Consider the following 14,249-nt stretch of genomic DNA (forward strand, 5'->3'; position numbering starts at 1 on the left):
CTGCAGCCCCCTGTCCCCAAGTTATTCCTTGGGGAACCTGGCCTGGCCACCTGGCTGAATGGGTGGTCTGAGCCCCATGACATCAGCCTGGAGGGCTCCCCTCTCACTGGCTCCCTCCTTTGCCCTCCCACCCTGAAACCTGATCCTGCAGAAGGATTGATTGCAAGAAAACTTGGCAGCTTCCCAGCCCTAGTGGCCCAGGCAGTGTGAGGCTGCAGCCACAGAAGGTGCCGGAGCAGCCAGCCGGGAGAAGCAGGCTGGCTGGGACATCAGGCTGGCAGAGCGTGGGTAGGCTGCTCCTCTGCCGAGCTCACCCTGAAGTCCACTCGGAGGCAGCCAGCGCCGCAGGAGTCTCGCCATGCTGCTGTGGGTGAGGCAGGCGCTGCTTGCCTTGCTTCTGCCCATGTTCTTGGCACAGGGAGAAGGTAAGGAGACCGTGGGAAAGCACGCAGGACCTGGCTGGCAGCTGTGTGGTAGGAGATGCCCAGTTCCTCCAAAAGTTGAGGGAAGGAGGGTTTTGGAGTGGGTGAGGCTACAGGAGAGCCAGGAATCTTAGCACTTCTGAGCATGAGGGAATTTTAAGGGGTCCAGCTAGAAAGTTGGGGATGTTGAGCTGAGCGCCAAGTGAGCAGGGCTTGCAAAGGGGTTCGAGAAATGCTTAGCCGGGGCTGGCCAGGACAGGGGTTCCTCTCCTCTTTGCCCTGCCCCCAAACCCATCAAATGGCAGCTGTGCATGGAAACTCTGAGCTCATGTGGTCCACCCTTTCTTGTACAAATGGAAATGCTGTGGTCCAGAGAGGTGAGGAATTCACTCCGGGTCACACAGCACACTAGCAGTAGAGCAGAGACCCGAACTAACAGCATCATCTTTCCCCAGCTTCCCTGCTTTAATTGCACGGGTTCTCCAGGCCTTTGCCTTCGAAAGTTCCCACTCGGGGCCAAACTCCAACACCAAACTTCTCTCTGCATTCCCCCCACCGATCCCTTCTCTCCTCCCTGGACACCGGGTGTTTTCAGCACAAAAGGATGCCTTTCCTTTTGCTGCAGAGAATATTCCTTCCCCATTTGGGCAGGTTTTCTATCCAGAGCTGAGCTGAAGCTCGTTAGGATGTGCTGAATGGGACAGATCTGAGGGGCTTATGGGCATGGTGGTGGTTTTCCTCCCCCTGAGCTGTCATTTGCAGGGCGGGCTGCAGGTTCTGACTGTGGTCAGGGGCGTCCTTGGCTAAGGAGGCACCCTGTCCCTTCCAGCACCGCCCTTTGCTCTGAGGCTTCAGGGACCCAGACTGGTTCTCTCCAAACTGGTCAGAGTCCGAGATAATAGCATGTGGGCTGTTGCCAGTGCAGGGAAGACACACAGGGACCCAGGTTTGAATCTCAGTTCCTCCCCTTGCCGGGCAGGCTACTCAGCTTTCTGAGCCTTGGGGATCCTTTTCTGTAAAATGGGCTATTGTGACAGCCTCCCCTGTGGGCTCTGCTAAGACCAAAACAAGCAATATGTTCATTGATATTTTTCCAGAAGAGACACTCAGTAAACGCCCTCTCATCTTCCTCTCTCTCTCTGCTCTTCTCCGTCTTCCTGAGGGAAGCTGCAGGTTTCTGAAGGACCAGTGGGTGGGAGGCAGGAAGGGGATCTTCAGGACCCACTTGCTGTGCAGGTTCATGCACGATAGACAGGATGGGAGAAGAGGCAGCTGGACCCGGGGCCCCTGGCCTGTGAAGGACCTGGTCTCACCCTGCAGCCCCGCATGGCCTGGCAGCCTGTCCCCCGCCCTCCTCCCCACCCTGTCTCTCACCTTGGTATTTCTGGCACCCTTCCAGAAGGGCTTCTGCCCTTTCCCAGAGGGACGAGTGAGGCGCCGGTGAACTCCCATAGGACCTAGGGTTGGGGTGTGCCGTCGCTCTTTCATCCTTGCAGGCCTCCTGTTCTGGGAACAGTTTGGTTTCTCTCGCTCCCTCCCCCTGGCCCTCTTCCGAACCCCAGCCCGTGGCCCCGTATTGCTGCCCTAAGAAGGAGGCTTGACAGCCCTCCCCCTCGCTCCCCCCAGGAGTTAGGGTGAGGGGTAGGGATCTTCTGGGGGTGGGCGGGTGTCCCAACAGGAAAAGTGCATTTTCCCTGGATGCCCACCCTCTCTCTCTGTCAGTTGCGGGCTGGGGTCAAGGGCGCCAAGAGCAGCACAGATGCTGTGATCTGGCCTTGGCTGGGCTAACCCTCAGCAGACCATTGGGCTTAGACACCATGCACTTGGGGCCATACTTTCTTGTGGCCTCTGCCTTCTCGTATCACACCCTGGGGTCAATGTCCCTTTAGCTCCCAGAGCCCCACATCCAGGGCCGAACCTCTCTCAGACCTTGGCCTACTTAAGACCTCACCTGTCTTCCACCTGCTCTTAGAGCCCAGCTTCCCTTCTCATGTAAATGGGTGCCTAGGTTGCCCTTAAGAGACAGTACTGCTGGATCTTGGCAGGAATCACTGCTGACTGAATGCTCTAGTGATGGCAGTGCCTGTCTGTGGGGGCATCTGGGAGTGGTGGGGACCCGTCTCTTTTACTAGCTTTGACATCAGGGCCAGAGAACTGGGGCAACTAGGCTCTGCTGTCCGATTTGAACCACTCTCCTTCCCAGTCATGCACAGGGGGGACCCCCAGGCCAGGAACACATCCAGGCCTGCTATGCTGAGGCTGTCCAACCACCTCCTGGCCAATTACAAGAAGGGCGTCCGGCCAGTGCGGGACTGGAGGACGCCGACCACCGTGTCCATTGATGTCATCGTCTACGCCATCCTCAGCGTGGTGAGCGCCTGGCCCCATCACCCGGCTCAGAGGTGGACCTTTTGGGTGGGAGACCATGTGAGACCAAGTCACCCCCGGGCAGCACAGTGGGCATTCAGGTGCCCCCAGGACCTGTGCTCTGACATCACAGCTTAGGACAGCTGCCCGAGCCAGAAAACTGGGGTCATTTGTGTGGCTGCCTCTCCTGCATCCCAGGAGGTCACAGCCAGCGGGTCACTTACCACTTGGGGTCCCTCACACCCTGTACCCCCTGTGTGTGGCGGTTCACAGCGTCCTGTCATCTGGGCCCCTGCTGTCTTCCTTGTGTCCCTGGTACATGGTGGGGGTCACGAAATCATTGTTGAAGAGTTAATCAGAAATAAGTCAATTATCTATTACTGAACTAGGGTGGGGGGTACTGCCCAGCAGAGGCGGTCCGACATGGGGCAGAGGTAAACAAGGGGGTGACTGCAGAGACAGGGGCGCTATCTTGGGGCAGGGTAGGCGGAACCGATGTCAACATCTCTACTGCAGTCAGTGTGGCTCTTTCAGGAAGGGAAACTGGGAATTGGATGGAAGGGAGGGGAGTGATGAATTTTCTACTCTGTGTGGTTTTGTACAGCTTGACTTCATACTAGGGCAGAAGATAGCTATAGATGTGTAGATAAACATATGTATATCGATACAGAGGTGTTTATATGTATATCTATATATACATCTACCCATACATACATAAACATACAGATTACATCGATATGATTTTGTTATATATGGCTTGTATTATCTTCTAGTTTACTATTATATATGTATATGTAAAATATATACAACATAAAGGAAGATATATATATACACACACTTACAGTTGTATACACACACACACACACACACACACACACAGCTCTGTGTGTGTATGTACATATACATGTATAATGTCCAAGGAAATCACTGAACTTCTTTCTAGGTGTGTCCTAGTAAAAGATCAGCTTTTCCTGGCTGACCCCTTTTCTCCACCCCATTTCCTCCCTCTCACTTTGCAAGCGAACAGGGACACAGCAGTAGCTCCTGCTGGGGCTGGTATCTGCAAGGTGGGCCCCCAGCCCGTAGACCCACCTGTGCTGTGCTCTCGTTCCTTCCACAGGATGAGAAGAACCAGGTCCTGACCACCTACATCTGGTACCGGCAGGTGAGCCGATCAGAACCCACCCACCACCCTGGGAAGATTCCATCTCCGAGGAGTCAGGAATCTCAGAGGCCTTGGGGAGGGGAGGGGAAAGGAGGGGTGAGAGGCAAACTCGCGAGATCTGGGGTCTCCTGGCTCTGGCCTCCTCTAGCCTCAGGACTGGGAATGAAGGCAGCTTAAGGACCAGTGGAGGAGAAATCCTTCAACCCCCAGTCTGGCTTCTGAGACTTTTTTTTTCCTTCTTCTTTTTACAACTGCACCCATGGCGTATGGAAGTTCCCAGGCTAGGGGTTGAATTGGAGCTGTAGCAACACAGGATCCAAGCTGCATCTGTGACCTACACCACAGCTCATGGCAGTGCCAGATCCTAAACCCACTGAGCGAGGCCAGGGATCTAACCGGTATCCTCATGGATACTAGCTGGGTTCTTAACCCCCGAGCCACAATGGGAACTCCTCTGAGGCTTTTTCATAGCATCTTAAACAAGTGCTGGTCCTTCCTCTGTTGATCAAACAAAAACTTGGTGCCAGCAAGCTCAGAAGGCAGCCACTTTCAAAGCATTCTAATTGCTAGAAAGTTCTTCCTTTTATGAGGCCAAATTGGACAACAACCAAATTGGGTGATTGAAACAGGACAATTCTATCCACTCAGTCTTCCCATCCTCAGCCACGTCCCCACCCTTCCAGCTTCCGATGGGCATCGCCCAGGCACTGGTATGCAGAGGACTCCAAGGTCTTGGCAGCATTTCTGGCTTGGAGCTGGCCAGTGAGGCTGCAGTCCACAGGCTGGTCCTGCTCTGGCAGCCCCTGAGACTCTGGGGGAGATGGCAGAGCAGCAGGGGTCACCAAGGTGGCTAAAGAGAGGGTGGCAGAAGGTGGGGGACAGGTCCTAGAAGTCAAACTCCAGGGAGGCTCTGGGGACCCACCTGGCCCTGGGGGTCTCTGTTAAATCTCTCCCCGCTCCTCACGGGTACATCCCACTGCCACCACCAGCTTACGGGGCACGGCGAGGGTGGAGGAAGAAGCCCAATCACTTCTGATTCCTGACACGCTGCTCCCTTTCTGCCTTAGACAGATCCCTTCATACAGAGCGCGTCTGCCTCAAGGGAGGGAACCCAGCAAGAATAGGCAAGACCAGGCGTTCCCTGGTGGCTCAGTGGGTTAAGGATCCAGTACTGTCACTGCTATCACTGCTGTGGTGCAAGTTTGATCCTTGGCCCAGGAACTTTCAAATGCTCTGGGCATACCCCTCCCAATACATAAAGAAAAAGGAATGGGCAGCCTAGGGCTCCTTTCCCTAGGCATCTGACCTAAGTCCCCCTTGTGGATCTCTAGGGTCACTTGTCTGCCCCAGCAATGAGGGGATGCCAGTCAACTGTGTACCAGCAGCTGCCCTAAGGGACTGGGATTAGAGACACCAAGTAGATGCAGGCCCTGCCCACAGTGAGCTCACAGACCAGTGGAGACCACAGACACGTGAACAAGGTGCACCCTGTGAGGGCACAGAGGAGGCACAAGGCCCAGCCTGGGAGGTGGGGGTCATGAGAGTTTCCTGGAGAAGGAAACAGACAGGTGTCTTGGTTAAGTCCGGAGGGGTGAGGAAGACTCACGTAGAAGAGAGGATCGCAGGATGGGGAGGGAGAAGGGTCGGCAGCAGCATAGAGGTTTCAGACAAGGTTGAATTCCACGTGGCTGGCAGGCACTCTCCGCAGAGTGCCACGGCAAGAAAATGAGGCTAGACAGCTGGGCGGAGGCAGGATTATGAGGCTTTGTGACCTGTAAGGTTTAACGTTATCCTAATGGGAATGGGGCGCCACGGAAGAATTGTAACCAAGGCATGACATGATGAAATTTACATTTTAGGAGTTCCTGTTGTGGCTCAGCAGGTTAAGAACCCAACACCGTGTCTGCAAGGATGCGGGTTTGATCCATCCCTGGCCTAGATCAGTGGCTTAAGTATCCAGTGCTGCCGCAAGTTGCAGCATAGGTCACAGATACAGCTCAGATCAGACGTTGCTGTGACTGTGGTGTAGACCTCAGCTGCAGCTCTGATTTGACCCCTAGTCTGGGAACCTCCATGTGCTGCAGGTTCAACCCTAAAAAGCAAAACAAAAAAGAAATTTACATTTTAGTTCAGTTATTCTGGCAGGATAATGGAGGAAGCATTGATCAAAATTTAGCAATAACCATCTCTGCCCTACGAGGGGCAGCTGTTCTCCCCACTTACATATGTGCAGATCAAGACTCAAGAAGCTATCTGTGGAGTTCCCACTGTGGCTCACTGGATTAAGAACCTGACAGAGTATCCATGAGAATGCAGGTTCGATCTCTGTGGTTAAGGAGCTGACGTTGCTGTAAGCTATGGTGTAGGTTGCAGACGTGGCTCTGATCCCACATTGCTGTGGCTGTGGTGTAGGCTGGCAGCTATAGCTCTGATTCAACCCCTAGCCTGGGAACTTCCCTGTGCTGCAGGTGCAGGCTTAATAAGGGGGGTGGGGGGGAGAAGCTGTTTGTCTAAGAGCCCTGAGTTGGTGGCTGACAGATCTGCAACATTAGAAGTGACTGAATGCCTTCCTGCAGAGAGGCTGTGTCCATGTTGCGTTCACATGTAGGGGTGTGTGGGTACAGAGGTGGGGGACTCTTAGGTACCACTTAGTGGTCTGGGTACCACTGATAGCCAGATTCACCTAAGAAAATGCCCACCTGTTGCCTGGGCTCTGAGTGCTGAAGTTGGCCTGAGTTGAGGACAACCGCCTCTGAGACGGACAGGGTTGCCTGTGACTGTTGCTGCTCCTGCCCTAGTACTGGACCGATGAGTTTCTCCAGTGGAACCCTGAGGACTTTGACAACATCACCAAGTTGTCCCTCCCCACAGACAGCATCTGGGTCCCGGACATCCTCATCAACGAGTTGTGAGTCCTGTGACCTGGCAGCCAGGGGGCACGGGGACTGGGGAGGGGAGGGGGCGGGTGACAAATCCCTGCTGTTGCATTTGAGATGTCCCCTCAGACCTACAGAGCTATAGGTAAAGTCGGCTTGGGCCCCAATTCCCCTTTGCCTGTCTCCCTCTCCTTTCTTTTTTAAAACGCCTCTTTTTCTATGTTGAAACTGCACTTCTCTATCCAAGAGCCCCCTTCCAGGGGAAAGGAGGCCAGCGAATGAATCCACACTGAGTTATAATAGTCTAATGAGGGACAGCTGCGTTTTTAAAACGGGCAGTAATGTTACTGAAAGGAATGACGTGCCAGCGGTGGTTTTCGCTCCTGGTCACGGAGGAGATTTGGGATCGGGAGACGCTCAAACTTTTAAGTCACGTGTGTGCCTAACTGGCCACAAATTGCACCCCTAATATGAAGTAGGTGCCCGCAGCCTTTATCCCCAGCAGCCAACATCCCTTCCCCCCAGCCTTCAAGCTCCACTGCCTGGGCTTCTGAATCCAAGGGCTGGGAAGATGGCTGGGGAGATGGGTGGAAGGAGAAGGTGGGGTGGGAGTCAATTGCCCCACATCACCCAACTCCGGAGGTGGGGGCACTCACGTTGTTATTCGGGGAGACAGCTGACCCAGAGCCCCACGCCCTGCATAGCTCAGGCTGGAGGGGTTGAGGAATCCCAGTTCCCAGCTGGATCTCCAGTTTAAACAGTGAAGGAGCCTTGCTCTTGACCTCTCATCTCTCAGCCTGATGCCACAGAAGGCCGCAGGCTCAGAACCCAGCTCCCAGCCACTGTGGTCCCATGGGAGAGCCCAGCCTGGGGTCAGCCGAGAGAATGGGATGAAATCTCGCAGGACTTCACTGCCTTGCCCTGATTTCTCGTGATGATTTCTCTAGTTCCTTTTCCTCCCAGAAATGATTGTCCTCATTTCACAGGACTTCTAGGGATGGAGCCCAGGGTTCTGCTCTCCTACCAAGGCTGCCTGTTGCTACCAGGCTGACAATCCAGGGAGCTGAGCACTGCCCAGCCCGAATGGGTGGCAGGTGGGGACAGCTGGGCCTTCTCCTTACAGCACATGGCTTTGAAGTCCATGGACTCCTGGCCTGCCTTTTGCAGCTAGGTTGCCAGGGGAATAAAGGAGAAAAGCCCTTTCCTGCTTGGAATGTGGCCTTGGCAATGGCAGGTAATGATGCTTAAGATAGATAAGAAGCTTGGAAAACTGGAGGCCAGAAAAAGCTGCCAGGTTGTCCTGCTGCCTAGACCCTCCCTGCGTTTCTTCCCTGCCGAGTTGCTCAGAAACCTTCAGACCCCCAGGCCTTGACCTGCTTCTTGAGCCCCAAAGTGACCCCTCTTCCCCGGCCAGTGTGGACGTGGGGAAGTCTCCCAATATCCCGTACGTGTATGTCCGGCACCACGGTGAGGTCCAGAACTACAAGCCCCTCCAGGTGGTGACCGCCTGCAGCCTCGACATCTACAACTTCCCCTTCGACGTACAGAACTGCTCACTGACCTTCACCAGCTGGCTGCACACCAGTGAGTCTGTGGGCTTTGGGAAGTGGGGGCACAGGCTGAGGGGCCCCCTTGGGGATGCCTGCGAGAGGGGCCCACGCTAGGGCACGTGCAGTCTCCCTCCAGCTCACTCACCGCTCATTGGTTAGTCCTGCTGAGCCTCTGTTTCCTCACCCTCCAGAGGGAGGTGCCCTTGTCACCTCCCTAAGTTGTCCTAAGGGTTGAATGAGACAGTGTCAAGCGAGTCAGAGACAACTCTTTCCCAATATCCCAAATAGCATCTGGCACTAATTGTCTTGCAGATTTGCCCCCTTCTCCACCCATGGCCCCTGCCCCCCATGCCAGGCACCCTCATGTCCTGCCCAGGCTGCTGCAGTAGCCTCCTAGCTGGTCCCCACCCCCCATTCATTCTCAAAGCCTCCCTCCACCAATTCACACTCCTCAAAGCAGCCAAGGAGGCCTTATTAAAATGCAAATCTGATCAGGTCCCTCTCTATTTAAAACCCTCAATGGCTTCCCAGAGCTCCTGAGACACAGTCCAAACCTTACCTGGCTGACAGGCCCCTGCAAAGTCTGGCCCCTCCCACGGCCCCCACCCGGGCCTCACCTGGTACAGGTTCCCCAGACCTGCTGCTCACCTTTATGGGCCCCAGAGCCGCTTGTTCTTTCCCTACTCATAGGCCATTTCCTCTCCTAGGGCACCTCACCCTCCTCTCCCTCTCCCTTTCCTCTTCCTGTCCCCTGACACCTAGCTTGGTGGACTCCTCTACTCACTGCTGATCACAGCATCCCTATCAGGTCCTCAGGGAAACTCCCTCTCCTTCCCCAGACGAGCATCCCCATTGCCCAGCTTTATAGCCTCCCGTTTCCACCCCACTTCCATTCACTTGTAAGGACTTGTTCAATGTGTACTTCTCCATCGCCAGATAGAAACTTAGAAAGAGCAGTGACATAATTTCTGGCTACTGTTAGATCCTCAGGGCAGTGCCTGGCACAAAGGAGGATGCTCGGTAAACTTTTATGGAGTGGACAAATGCTAGGTGCCCTCTGAGGCCCAAGATCTAGTGAATTGAGCCTCTCTCTCCTGCAAAAAAGCATCCTCCAGTTCTTTTTTTTTTTAATGGCCACATCCACGGCATATGGAAATCCACAGGCCAGTGATTAAATTCAAGCCACAGCTACAGCAACAGAGGATGTTTTAACCTATTGCCCCAAGCTGGGGATTGAACCCATGCCCCTGTGGTCAGATTCTTAGCCCACTGTGCCACAGTGGGAACTCCAGGCATCCTCCAGTTCTATCCTGACTTTATTGAATACTATAAATGACAAAGGTAATATGTAACTCTCTTGAACAAAACCCATGATTAGAGATAATCTTTGACCTTTGACTTCTACTCTCAATCCCAAACTCTTAGCAACAAATTCACACATTAAGATTTAATTTTTATCAGTGTAAACCATGTAATTCTTCCAAGATCTGGATTCCTCCAGATCCTTCTCTATTCTTTTCATATATGCACATGTATAAGCATCTTTGGAGAGTGCAGGGCTTTATTTTACATAAATGTAATAGATTTCATGCTCTGTTACATACAGGCACCTGAGGTTTTTGACTCAACAACAGGTCTTGGACATTTTCCATAGCGAGTGCAGGTGCTCTTGCTCATGAATTTTGACTGCTGTAGAATAGCTGATGATTTGGATTGCATAATACTTTATGAAGCTTTTTCGTGATAGATGGTCATTTACATCTTTCTCAACATTTTGCTGCAATGGCTAGTCCTGTCCTTCTGCGCACATGTATTTCTGTTTCTCTAGCACACATCCAGCAGTATGACTGCTGCCCTCTAAGTGAGGATTTTGCTTATTTTCCTAAATCACCTTTAAAGACAGGCAGCTCTCTCTAGGCAAAGGTGAAGAAAGCTGATGCTCGCTCATTGCCTAAATGAGAAATTCTAACAGGAAACCCTAGAAGGGTGCTTGAAGGGGTGTGTGTATGTGTGTGTGTGTGTGTGTGTGTGTGTGTGTGTGTGTGTGTATGTATGAGAGAGAGAGACAGACCAGACAGACAGACAGAGGGGAGGGAGCCTCTGGTTTGCCTGGTTCTTTGCAATTTGCTATGTGTCTCCCAAGACTTCTCCTCCCTCGCTGCAGCCCCGCTGCACAGACAGGTAGAGGGTACGCTATACCTCAGCCCATAGCTGAGGACACTGAGCTGAAGACTGAGAGCTGGGACTTGAGCTGCACCACGTGGGTGCTGGCTTGCCATCACAGGGGCCGGCACCCTCCTGGCCTCGACCCTGGAGCTGCTTGGTTTCTCCTCTCTCAGTCCAGGACATCAACATCTCGCTGTTGCGCCTGCCGGAAAATGTGAAGTTCGACAGGAGTGTTTTCATGAACCAGGGCGAGTGGGAGCTCCTGGGGGTGCTGACCCAGTTTCAGGAGTTCAGTATAGAAAGCAGCAGCTCTTACGCAGAGATGAAGTTCTACGTGAGTGGGACAGGCAGCGGATGTGGGTGAAACGGCAAATAAAGCCCCCCTGAGTAGACTTAAGGAGGCATATGGGGGGAGTTCCCTGGTGGCCTAGTAGGTTAAGGGTCTGGTGTTGTCACTTCTTTGGCTTGAGTGGCTGCTACGGCGCACGTTCGATCCCTGGCTGGGGAACTTCCACATGCTGTGGGTGTGGCCAAAAGAAAGGAGGCATTTGGGGAGAACCTCCATAGTACTTTTCCAGGATCACCCTCATTCCCTGGAACCTCAAGGAAATAGATGGGAAAATGCAACTGAATAGTCCCCTGCTTTTCCTGAACAGCCACAAGCCTGGACCCAGAGGCAGAAGATGGGGGTCTGTCCATTTCCTTCTCGGAGCAATCCAGGCTGAAGGCTCCAGGAAGCAAGGGGTCTGGGAAGGGGAGGTGGTTCCTGGGTGCAGGGCCCGCTGTCCCAGGCTCCCCGAGAGCTCCTCTCTCCATCCCAGGTGGTCATCCGCCGGCGGCCCCTATTTTACGCGGTCAGCCTGCTGCTGCCCAGCATCTTCCTCATGGTCATGGACATCGTTGGCTTCTACCTCCCCCCGGACAGTGGGGAGAGGGTCTCCTTTAAGATCACGCTCCTCCTGGGCTACTCGGTCTTCCTGATCATCGTGTCAGACACGCTGCCGGCCACGGCCATCGGCACGCCTCTCATCGGTAAGGCCCGCTCCCGGAGAGCTCAGTGCGGCCAAGGAACCGGGGAACGGTCCTCTCCTACCGGCTATGTGTCCCCCACTCCCGCCCCGCCCGGGGTGCACAGGTGTCTACTTCGTCGTGTGCATGGCCCTTCTGGTGATCAGCTTGGCCGAGACCATCTTCATCGTGCGGCTGGTGCACAAGCAGGACCTGCAGCAGCCCGTGCCCGCCTGGCTGCGGCACCTGGTCCTCGAGAGGGTCGCCCTGCTCCTCTGCTTAGGGGAGCAGTCGACCTCTCGGAGGCCCCCAGCCACCTCCCAAGCCACCAAGACCGATGACTGCTCAGGTGAGAGAGGGAGCGGGAGAGTCCCACATGGAGGGGCCCGTCTGGCCTGGGTGTGGGGACGAGGTGAAGAGTCCATGGAGAGCGTGCTGGGCCAGGGAGCCTGGCCGGGGCCGGGGAACTGGGTACCATCCTGCACCGAGCGCCCACCATACACTTCAGCCAAAGGCATCAGTCAGACCCATTTCTCACCTTTGCATCTGCTCATCCGCCTGGGTGGGACAGAGAGGGGCAGGAATCCCAGAGCTGAGCATGTCGGGAGCTGAGACCTCTGCACTGAGGTGGCCTCTTCAGAGATGGACCCCAAGGTGGGTCAAATGGATGCCCCTCAGGCATTTATGGGACAACTAGCTTCACATGCTTCACGCCACCACCGGCATCCTAGAATCATTACAATTGGCCAGAGACCAGACCCTTTGGAATTTCAAACCCCTACGAGGCACTGAGGGACACAAAAGTCCTCTTGCCCCTGAGGAACATGTCATCGTTGTTGGTGGTGATGGTTGGTTTGCTGGTTTATGTCTGCAGTGCTTTACCAGGTGTGTGCAAAGCATTTGCTGTGCATTCTCACAGGTGATTCTCATGGCTACCCAATAGGATTCTCAGTCTCAGTTTCAAACGAGCCAACAGAAGCGTAGAGAAGCCAAAGAGCTTGCCCTGTGTCACAGAGCCAGGACCTGGTGAAACCAACTTAAACCCAGGCCCATCTGATGCTAAGCTGGTATTTTAAACCCTCCACCTTCTCCCTCCTGGCTAGGGCCAGGCCTTTTACAGATGTTTGTTTGATCTAACACCATCTCATCACAAGCCAGTGAGCTCATGCATCAGCCTAATACTTAATTCCTCTGCTCACCTAGTGAAGGTAGTGATCTGAGGGTGTATTTTCTGCTCCAGAAGGACTCGAAGTCATGGAGAGGAGGGCAGTGAGGCAACATGACGTGGTGGACAGAGCAGTGGGTTTGGAGTCCAGATGCCGAGGCCTGGGTGGCCTCGCCATTAAATGATGCTCCAGCTGTGTCGTCACTTAGCCTCTCCGAGCTCTAGCATCTTTATATGAAGATACTAATCGATCTGCCTCTGCCTCTCCCTCTTCCCCTGCCTCTCGCTGGGGCTGCTGCAAGGCTCAAGTGAAATAATGGCTATCCAACTGCTGGGGAAAGCCCGTGGGTTAAGAAAAACACATGGGAAGGATCAACATCAAATTCATGATCTTGGGAAGGGACGAAGGCTGTGGCTAAGGAGGGCATACAGGGCTCTTCCACTCTGTTGGCTTTCTTCAGTTGCTTAAGTTGAACGGCGGGTCCCCACACACAGAAGTTATTCTCTATACTCTTCTGGTCTGAAATTGTACATCATGAAAATGTCTGAGGCCACAGGAACATGAGGGTCCGTGTTCAGGCAATCCTGCTGGGCCTCCCTCTTTGCCAGTGTTCTGCTCTTCTTCCAGACGTGGGAAACCACTGCAGCCATGTGGGGGGACCCCGAGACTTGGAGAAGACCCCGAGGGGAAGAGGCAGCCCTCCCCCGCCGCCGCGGGAGGCCTCCCTGGCAGTGCGCGGGCTGCTGCAGGAGCTGACCTCCATCCGGCACTTCCTGGAAAAGCGGGAGGAGAGCCGAGAGGTGGCCCGGGACTGGCTGCGCGTGGGCTCCGTGCTGGACAGGCTGCTCTTCCGAATCTACCTGCTGGCTGTGCTGGCCTACAGCGTCACCCTGGTCACTCTCTGGTCCATCTGGCAGTATTCCTGAGTGGGTACAGTCCAGTCAGGGGCGGGTAATGATGCTGGTTAGGAGGGGATGGGGGCATTTTAGGGCCCAGGGGAAATTTCCCCATCCCAGGGGATGCCAGGGGCGTTCTCAAGACGCATGTACAGTTCCACGCTTGTTCCCCGTGCCAATGTATCTCAGCACCCCCAATCTAAGGCCTTAACTCTTCTCCTCCTAATTTGGTATTTAGGACCCTAACACCCTCCTCCGCTCCCCTCTCTGCCCATTATAGCTTTAAAATTTGCTATCTTAGATCACGACAAACCCATGCATGCCCTGATGTCACTCTGTCTAAGCGTCAAGCCTCAGTTTCCCCAGCAGCACTTCCTTGAAATGGCACTCTAGAATTCTGCTCCCTCCCCCAGCCTTGCTTTTAGATGGAAGGTAAATCGGCTCTCTAGCACGTATACCTGATAACTCTGCATTAGGTTTATCCAATTCTAATGTCTCCCTGTTCACTTCACCTATGGCCACTTCCCTAAATGCCCATCACATGGGGTGGGGCGGGGGGAGTAATAAAATACAGCGAAGCCCTAATCTCTCTTCTTGACCATTTGCAGAAGCTGGGTGGGTGGAAGATGAGGT

At 54.2% G+C, this 14,249-nt stretch overlaps 1 protein-coding gene across 1 annotated transcript; it reads left to right on the forward strand.

Moving 5' to 3' along the window:
• The first annotated feature begins 235 nt into the window (after positions 1–235).
• HTR3A (5-hydroxytryptamine receptor 3A) lies at positions 236–14,188 on the forward strand. Its single transcript, XM_003357301.5, has 9 exons — positions 236–425; positions 2,626–2,792; positions 3,910–3,954; positions 6,753–6,862; positions 8,245–8,414; positions 10,720–10,880; positions 11,368–11,578; positions 11,682–11,903; positions 13,348–14,188. Exons 1-9 carry the CDS (start codon positions 359–361, stop codon positions 13,644–13,646), a joined length of 1,452 nt encoding a protein of 483 aa, XP_003357349.3. The 5' UTR covers positions 236–358; the 3' UTR covers positions 13,647–14,188.
• The last annotated feature ends 61 nt before the right edge of the window (positions 14,189–14,249 follow it).

The sequence above is a fragment of the Sus scrofa genome, chromosome 9, assembly GCF_054392235.1.
Source record: "Sus scrofa isolate SSC_HxYL_T2T_F1_AM1 chromosome 9, Sscrofa_HxYL_maternal_Yorkshire_Landrace_v2.0, whole genome shotgun sequence".
Classification (NCBI taxonomy): Eukaryota; Metazoa; Chordata; class Mammalia; order Artiodactyla; family Suidae; genus Sus; species Sus scrofa.